The 8,951-nt window shown below is 51.5% G+C and overlaps 1 protein-coding gene across 1 annotated transcript; it reads right to left on the minus strand.

The window, feature by feature from the left end:
* Window positions 1-2,076: 2,076 nt before the first annotated feature.
* Window positions 2,077-8,727, minus strand: RND1 (Rho family GTPase 1). Its single transcript, XM_069490452.1, has 5 exons — window positions 8,533-8,727; window positions 7,658-7,745; window positions 4,902-5,011; window positions 3,792-3,926; window positions 2,077-3,135 (listed from the first exon to the last, which is right to left on the minus strand). Exons 1-5 carry the CDS (start codon window positions 8,650-8,652, stop codon window positions 2,890-2,892), a joined length of 699 nt encoding a protein of 232 aa, XP_069346553.1. The 5' UTR covers window positions 8,653-8,727; the 3' UTR covers window positions 2,077-2,889.
* Window positions 8,728-8,951: the final 224 nt, after the last annotated feature.

Raw genomic sequence — 8,951 nt, forward strand, 5'->3', positions numbered from 1 at the left:
TATAATCCTAGCATTCTGTGAGGCCAAGGCAAGAGGATAGCTTGAGATCAGGAGTTCAAGACCACCCTGAGCAAGAGTGAGACCCCATCTCTACTAAAAACAGAAAAAATTAGCTGGGCATGGTGGCGCATGCCTGTAGTCCCAGCTGCCTGGGAGGCTGAGGCAGGAGGATCACTTGAATCCAGGAGTTTGAGGTTGCTGTGGGCTAGGCTAATGCCAAGGCAGTCTAGCCCAGGCAACAGAGCAAGACTGTCTCCAAAAAAAAAAAAAAAAAAGAGAGAGCGATAAGGTCTAGGCCAAGCATGGTGGTCCATGCCTGTAATCCTAGCACTCTGGGAGGCTGAGGCAGGAGGATCACTTGAGCTCAGGAGTTTGAGACTAGCCTGAGCAAGAGTGAGACCTCATCTCTACAAAAAATGGAAAAAAATTAGGCAGGTGTGGTGGCACGTGCCTGTATTTACAGCTATTACTTGGGAGGCTGAAGCAGGAGAATTGCTTAAGCCCAGGAGTTTGAGGTTGCAGTGAGTTACGAGGATGCCACTACACTGTATCCCAGGCAAAAGAGTGAGATTGTTTCAAAAAAAGGAAGAAAGGAAGAAAAGAGACAAATTCTAGCTCTGTCTCCCAGGCTAGAGTGCGGTGGCCCAATCACAGCTCACAGCAACCTCGAACTCCTGGGCTCAAGCGATCCTCCTGCCTCAGCCTCCCAAGTAGCTGCAAATACAGGTGCATGCCACCACCCCTGGCTAATTTTTTTTCTTTTTTTGTAGAGACGGGGGTCTACTATGTCCCCCAGGCTGCTATCAAACTCCTGGCCTCAGAGGATCCTCCTACCTCAGCCTCTCAAAATGTTGGGATTACGGGCATGAGCCACTGCACCTGGCCCATAGTAAACATTTAACAAATGTTAGCTATTATCATTTAGGAGGTTAAATATGAAAATGTAGGCAAAGCCTTCAGCACAATGCTGGGCACATAGTAAGTACTCAATACATAGTAATTTTTTATTTCTAGCACTATACTATGAAACTTGGCAAACAAGAGCTGTAAGTCACTGAGAAGGGAAGTTAAGGCCCCTGAGCTGCACTGGGATTGGAAGGTCATGAAGGCAGATGTCTCCTCTCTTTAAACTCAGAGGAGGCCAAGCGTGGTGGCTCACGCCTGTAATCCTAGCACTCTGGGAGGCTGAGGCGGAAGGATCACTCGAGGTCAGGAGTTCAAGACCAGCCTGAGCAAGGGCGATACCGTCTCCACTAAAAACAGAAATTAGCCGGACAACTAAAAATATATAGAAAAAATTAGCCAGGCATGGTGGCACATGCCTGTAGTCCCAGCTTCTCGGGAGGCTGAGGCAGGAGGATCGCTTGAGCCCAGGAATTTGAGGTTGCTGTGAGCTAGGCTGACGCCATGGCGCTCTAGCCTGGGCAACAGAGCGAGACTCTGTCTCAAAAAAATAAAAATAAACACAGAGGAGACCTGAACCCCAGAAGCCTCTCCCCAGCATTGGCTTAGTCTGTCCACTAAGGGGTCCCCAGATAAGTTTGTCCCCTGCAGCCGGTGGGATCTCAGCAGCTTGGATCCTCTACTGTTGATTTCACCCAACCTTGTCTCTCTCCTTTAGACTCTCCAGGGCAGTGGTTCTCAACCAGGAGTGATTTTGCCCCAGGGCTCATTTAGCAATATCGGGAAACATTTTTGGTTATGACATTGGAAGCTACTATTGTCATCTAGCACCTGCCAGATGTCAGGGATGCTGCTAAACATCCTACACTGTATAGGACAGCCCCCCACAACAAAGCATTATCCAGTCCAAAATGTCAATAGTTCCAAGGTTGAAAACCCTGCTTCAGAGCTAAGGAGTTCTTTCTTCGCTTAGTAGGACTTGGGGGGTGGGGAGGAGTTCCTTATTGGAGGAGCTAGGGAACTGTGGAGGCAGCCAATTTGCAACCCACAGAAAGGGCCCCAGGCCAGCTTTTCCCTCATTACCAAAGACCAAATAGAGGAAGAAACAACAACAACAACAAAAAAATAGAGTCAACTTCTTCATATGTGTTATATATTTCATTAATAAATAGGTTTTCTTCTTTAAACACAGAACATATAACAGATTGAAACACTCCCCCCTCCCCCCAATTCCAAAGACAAGAGTCTATAAAACAAACTCCAGCTGTACTGCCCTGAGGGCAGAAAAAGTCTGGTGACCCCCACCCAGCCCTGCCCCTGCAGCACCACCACCCCCACACTCTGCAAGAGAAGGGGGTCTGGAGCTTCTCCCTTGGACCCTGGGGACTTAGGTGAGAAGCATGTGAATGTATGATGTCACCTCTCCATGAGGCATGGGCTATGCAAAAATGAGGTTTCCTTCTTATTGGCTCTGACCAGCTCCTGCCCTTCTGATTTCAGTTATGAAGCACCTGGGCTAAGCTCCCAAGGGACCTGCCTCTTGGCTTCCCCACTCTCTATTCCTCTGCTGCCTCCTTAGCGGGGAAGGGAAGGGCTCAGGGACCCCTCCCATCCCCTGGCTGCATGGAAACACTGTGTGGAAGAGGCATGATGCTGAAGGTGAGGCTGCTGTAGGCCCCCAAGCCTATGAGGCCAGCATGCCCCTCGTACCCCCACACCTTTCCTTCCTCTGGAGTGGAGGGCACTGGGGCAGCTGCCCCCTCCACAACCTCGTGCCTGGCTTGGGGTATGATGGTTCTTTCAGTGTCAGGTCCTCATGCCGGGCCTGGCTCCTTCCTCGTCCCATTCCTGTCTCCTTCCAAGCCCTCACCGTGGCCATCTGAAAAGCTTATGTCCAGTGTCCTAAATTGTTTTGTCCTCCCTCTCCCCGTGCCTCTGCACCCCAAGGGAGGAAGTGGGGGGTTGTCTCCCCCTCCAATTCCCACTTCACATGATGGAACAGCTTTTGGCCTTTTCCTTCTTGAAGGTAGAAGAGATGAGTTCAGAGCGACTGGGGAGGTGGAGCAGTCGTTTGGAGAGGCTTCGGACAGGGCTCCTCGGGGGCATTGGGCTAGGCTTGTTCAGACACACCATGGATGCTGTCCGAAAGATGCTGTGGATACTCTTCTCTGAGGTGAAAGCTGAGCCTTCCAGGTAGATTTCTGCACCCAGCTGCTTGGCTATCGCACAGCCCTACAGGAGGAGGTGAGGTCATTAATGCAGTGGTCCAAAATGGCTCTACAATACTGCCTTCTGTGTGCCACTCCCCAGAGCTACTCCAGATGGGACCCAACTGCCAGTCTCCCACCACCACCCTCTGCCGATTATTTTTCTTAAGATGATGCCTAACTGCACATTAGAAACCACCTGGGTTGCTTTTGTAACCCTAGTGATGCCAGACTAAGTAAATTAGATTTTAATGTGAAACACTGGCTTAAAAGAGATGGTCCTTATACTCCCATGTGCATAAGAAATTATCCAGGGGTCTTGTCAAAATGCAGACTCCCACCCATATCTTTCTTCCGGAGTGATTCTATAGGTATGGAGCCAGGAATATGAAATTCTAACAAGCACCTCTAATGATTCTAATGCAAGTGGTCCATATAGGATGCAATCTTAGAAATGCTGGCACACACAGAAATGGCTCACCTGCTAACCTATAGCATGTACCTAGGTAAACAGGTACCCATTATCCAGGTGACTACTTTGCTAATTATAACACCAATTCTCTCTTACCACAGTGGAAGAGTTTGAGCAAGGGTCACATTTTAATCCCTCTACCTGTATCCATCCCCACTCAACCCCCAACACACACACACGCACGCACACACACACGCACACGGACACACCTGCTCATAGGAGATGGGTGCCTGCTTCTGGTGGGACAGCTCCATCAGAGTGCTCAGGTCTGTTCGCAGGTCTGTCTTGCAGCCAATGAGCAAAACACGAGTGCTGGGACAATAATCTAGGATTTCCGTCCTCCACTGAGGGCCAGAGCAGGAAGAAGGGAAGGAGAAGGAGGAAGGAAGGCGGGTCAGTGACAGACACATACCCAGAGGAGGCCAGTTGGCAACATCATACCCATCATCCCGCTTATCACCAGCCCAGTCCTCCCTCTGAGTCACAGCATCTCCACTGCACTAATTACATCATCTTCCTGCCCATGAGGCCTTTGGGGCCACCAGAGTATTGACCCAGGAACCTGTCCCCTCAGTCAACAGCCCAGTCACCAGAAAAAGCACAGGGGCAATTCTCTTCCCACTCTCTGCCACACATAGAGGATATGAATCTGCCTTCTCACCCCAATAAAAGGGCCTCACAAGTCCAAAAGGTCAGGGGCAAGCCAACCAGTCTCTTCCCAAGGAAAGGACATCATCCCAGCACCCTCTGAGAAACTATGCTAGTTCTGCAAGATTTCCTGGGACTCTTCAGTATAAGCAGATCCACCCAGACTCAAGCATTTCTCACCAATAGTTCAGCTCAGACCTGCCTGGCTCACCCAGTCTCAGTGGGCCTGGGATCAGGTCTCTTTTATTTATTTATTTATTTATTTGTGGGCTAGTTGATTCGGCAGGTGAGTTGTTACACACTCCTTAGCGGATTCCGACTTCCATGGCCACCGTCCTGCTAGGGATCAGGTCTCTTGAAGCAGCTTCCAAAAGGTCCTATCCCTGACCCTCAAACATATCCCCCGAAAGGCTCTCTGATTCTCAGTCCTTTGCTTGCTGGGCCTCTGGCAAAGCAGTACAGGACAGTGAAAAGGGCAGGAGGCAGAGGGGTAAGGAAACCTGGGTTCTGGAACCAGAGCTGGAGCTAATGGTATGGTCTTGGGCAAAGCCCTTCCTTCCCCTGGCCTCAGTTTCTTACTGTTTCACAAAAGGGAATTAGGTGACAAGGTCCCCAAGATTCCTTCTTGTTCTCATGCTGAGTTAGAGATTGTGGAGTTTACCTAGCCTTACCTTCTTGAGTGCACTGTCCACTGTCTCTGGACGGCTGATATCAAAGCATAGTAATACTGCATCTGAGTCGCTGTAGCAGAGCGGACGGACGTTGTCATAGTAGGGAGATCCTGGTGTAGAGGGAAAACAGCTGATGCTGACCCATGGTATTTTCACCTCTAGGCCTAAGTCCAAAGAGCCTCAGGAATACCATTCCTGATCCCTGAAGCTCTATCCGTCTCCCAGGGGAATGTGCTGCAGCCTAGAAGCTTGGGACTGACCATCTGCCAGAAGGCAGCACAAGAATATCATTTCCCTTAGTCCAAAAAAAAAGGAAGAGACGGCAAAATAAAAGCGGTGATGTATAAATTGATCCTGTCTGGGTCTCCTATAGAAGGGTTACTTTGAGATCTACTAGTTTTCTGAGTCTCAGAAGATGCTCCCAACTCCTGCTTATTTTAGGTCTCCTCTTTTCTAGGGTCTGCCTGCTGCCCAACTCTGCTCGCTTCTTCTGCTCCAGGGTCTCCCCAGTGAAGAAACAAACCTGCCTGTTACGTAACTGGTTGCCCTGCTTCTTTACCATGGGGTCAGAGCTCCAGGAGGTTGGCAGGGGAGGGAGACCATTAAGGGTTCAGTGCCCCACTCCCCTTCCCTCCCAAATCACTTACACTGAAAAGGGCAAAAGGAAAGCTGTAGCCCCTATCCTTAAGATCTCAGGAAGGCAATCTCAAAGACAGCAGCACCAACAGCTGGGGATTTAGAGGCCAGAGCAAGGGTCCTTCACTGGGAAGAGAGTAGGCAGTACCCACCCAGGTGGTCCCATATGGGAGAATGCTAGGAGCTGAGCCTACCCCCCACACACACACACCCTAGGGAAGGAACAGTAGTGGATTTGGAACTCAGACAATTCGTGCTCAGAATAGCAAGCAGCCCCTCTCCCTGCACCGCAATCGCCATGGAAACTGGGGGAAATCCAAGCTGGGGAGGGGGTGGTCATTAAAAAAAAAGGAGTACAGGGGAGTTGGGGTAGCTGCCTGTTCCTCCAGCCATCGCCCCCATCCCTTTCTGAGGTGGGGTCTTACCACTGCAGCACTGAGGAACAGAAGCACTGCAGCACTGGGGGAGGGGGAGGGGACAGGGCCTCCATTTTGGCTCGATCCCCCTCCCCTAAGACCAGCAAGTGAATAATGGGAACAGGATCTGTCCTGGCCCCAGTATTGGGAAGCCCTGTCCCACACACCACAGCCACTTCCTCCTTCCTTACAGGAATCTAATTTGAAAGAGGGAGTTTGAGAATTACTGATAGCCTTTATCCTTTCTGAAATTGGGTGGTGGGGGTGTGACACAGGGAACAGAGACCACACTTGCTGATTTTCCATTATCTGAATTGGGATTCAGGGCTGCATTCTGACTGTGGGAGGAGGGGCGAAGCAGCAGGGGGTTTGGGCGGTGGTAGTGAAAAGAGATGAGCTGCAGTAAGATTCTGGGAAGATTGGGAGGTGGGAGGGTACAGCAGATGAAAAACCAAAAAACCATACATCATGCAGCCAAGCTGCATTCTAGTCCAATCCAGCCAGCATAGCACAGTCCAGGATAACTAGAACCCTGCCTCCCAACCCCTGGAACCGCAACAGAGAAAAGCATACCAGGTTGAGGAATTTTTGTTTGGTGTGCAGGGAAGCAAAAGGGAGTCTCATTTTCTGTCGACCCATCCCCTACCCCTAACCTTTTCAGATCTCAAAATTGGAGCATGGGAACAACAGCTCTTTGGAGGAGTAGGACATCATATTTATTATATGTAATAGGAAACCCCTGATGATTTATAGTTCCTCTTTAAACTCAGCATGAATATGCATTTTGGGGCAGTAGTGGATTTTATTTTCTTCCTCCTATTTCTGGCTTTTATTCCTTAATTATGACTCTGAGCCAGTCTATTAAAAAAGATCTGGGGAAAAGAGATGTGGAAAGGGGTCAGAACCAAAGCAAAGGATAGCCTAGCACTAAGGGCTTGAGGCTGACAGGCTGGAAAAACGTTGCTTTCTACATTCTAGAGAGACGGTGCATCTTCTACCTCACCCCAGTACAGGCAAAACAGTCAGAACCAACCGCCCCTGCACCCCACTGGCCACTATTCACAACAAGACTATGCCCGATATTAAGCCATTTCCCCCACCCTCCAAAACATCGGTGATGCATCGCTTCATCCCTGAGCCGCAGAAGTGTGACGAGCGGAGCTAAGCTGCGGCAGGAGGACAGCAGTGGCCTGAGATGGAATGCAGGAGAGAAAACTGAGTCTGAGCGATATTTCCCCCAAGGCAGACTTGTCGCCCTGCCCCAACCACAACTGCCTCCAGCAGCACCACACCTCCTGCCTCTTATTTGGCTTTGCTCTGGGGAAGGAAAGGTGGTGTGCATGGTGTGTGTGTATGAGTGTGTGTGCTGGGTGGCAGGGAGTGGAAATCAAGAAGCCCTGTTTGGCTGCCCCCCAGGAGGATTCATGGATCCCTTCACCTCACCATCCCAGCCCCCTGAAGGATAGAACTAGACGCACAGAAGCGAGTCCTGTGGGGTTCATCCACTCTGTAGCCCTGGACCATTCAACGGAGGTAACCGACTACCACCCCTCCCCGCAACTAAGCAATCTTCAGATCCCTGTCTTTCTGTTTCCTGGCAAGCGCTATACTCCTCTCCACCAAATGGGGAAACAATTTCTAAAAGACAGCAGCCGCAGCAGACCAGTGGAGGTGGAAAAGGGGCATTTGGGGCCATAGTCTTACCTGAGGTATCCCAGAGACTAAGCTCCACTCTCTGTTCCTCTGTCTCCAAACAGGCTGTGTAATTCTCAAACACGGTGGGCACATAAGTCTGTGAGAAGAGAGGAACCATTCACACCCCACCCTCAGGATCCTCTGGTTAGTGCTGGCTACACAAGGACTCACCCTAGTGAGACACTAAAGTGACAGGAGATAAAGGGCCAGAGGAGGGGATACATGGGGCAGGAGGGAAGAGGCTGTAGAGGCACAGGCACTTTGCTCTATCCAAGTAAGAAATGTGAATGAGCCCCCAGCCAGGGACAAGCCCCCCATATCCTAGATGGTCAGGGACACACACACACACAGAGACTCCTCATCCCCGGATCTGTTTGTCTCCCAATTTTGGAAAGCCACAAGCCAATTCCAGCTCTTCATTTCCTCCCTACAAGCCCCTTGAGCCAGGTGAACGGCAGAAGGGGCAGCAGAAGCCTGCCTGGAGGCACACTCGTAGAACCTCTGCTGAGGGGCGAGGGGACAGGCAGGGACTACGTCAAGAAGAAACCCCAGGCTCTCCAATGCCCCCAGTTCCATCTCCTGAGAGCAGACTCCGGGGACGAAGGAAGGTAGGAGGGGATTTGATCGGGGCCTCTGGGTGAAGAGGTGAGGAGGAGCCAGCGGGGCGGCAGAAGTGGGACAGGTCTCAGGGGAAGCTAAGGCAGGGCAGTCCTCCAGTCAGAATGCAGCTGGGGACGGGGCAGCCTCAGAAAGCGGCCGAGGATGGGGTGCTGTGGGGCTGGGGGAGACAGCTGTCCTGGGCAGGTGGAAATCTACTCCCGCCTCCCGACCCCCAGCAGGCAGGCGGGGAGAAAAGCCGGCTGGCGGGCGGGCAGGCAGCTCACCTCCGGATAGCAGTCCTTCGCTAACACCTGTAACATCGCCGTCTTCCCACACTGCACATCTCCCACCAGCACGAGCTTACATCTGGCCACGACTGGCTGGGGGGACCGTCTCTCCTTCATGGTTGCAGCCCCCGCGAGACTTGGACTCCGATCCTGAGAGGGGAGGGTTGCCAGGTGCGCCTCGGAACGCAGACCCAGCCGGATTCCCTGCCTCCCTCCAACTGAGGAGGAGGCCGGCACAGGCGCTTTATATCTGTTTGGCTGAACCAATCACAAGAGGAGGCGGACTCTGTCAAGACCAATCCCTGAGGTGGGATCTCCTCCAGCAGCCAATGGTAGGAGGCTCTGTCTCAGCGCCCTCTTCCTCCCTTCCCTTTCTCTTAAAGCTGCACCGTTTCTTCCCTCTGAAGGGGGATTCC

This window comes from Eulemur rufifrons, chromosome 16, assembly GCF_041146395.1.
Source record: "Eulemur rufifrons isolate Redbay chromosome 16, OSU_ERuf_1, whole genome shotgun sequence".
Lineage (NCBI taxonomy): Eukaryota > Metazoa > Chordata > Mammalia > Primates > Lemuridae > Eulemur > Eulemur rufifrons.

Excerpts from the sequence above, each read along its gene's own strand:
- RND1 (XM_069490452.1), bottom strand. The coding sequence starts at position 8,652 with ATGAAGGAGAGACGGTCCCCCCAGCCAGTCGTGGCCAGATGTAAGCTC. Across the intron at positions 5,012-7,657 it reads TAGTCTCTGGGATACCTCAG|GATCTCCCTACTATGACAAC; the intron begins GTAAGACTATGG and ends CCTCTACACCAG. Across the intron at positions 3,927-4,901 it reads TGGACAGTGCACTCAAGAAG|TGGAGGACGGAAATCCTAGA; the intron begins GTAAGGCTAGGT and ends TCTGGCCCTCAG.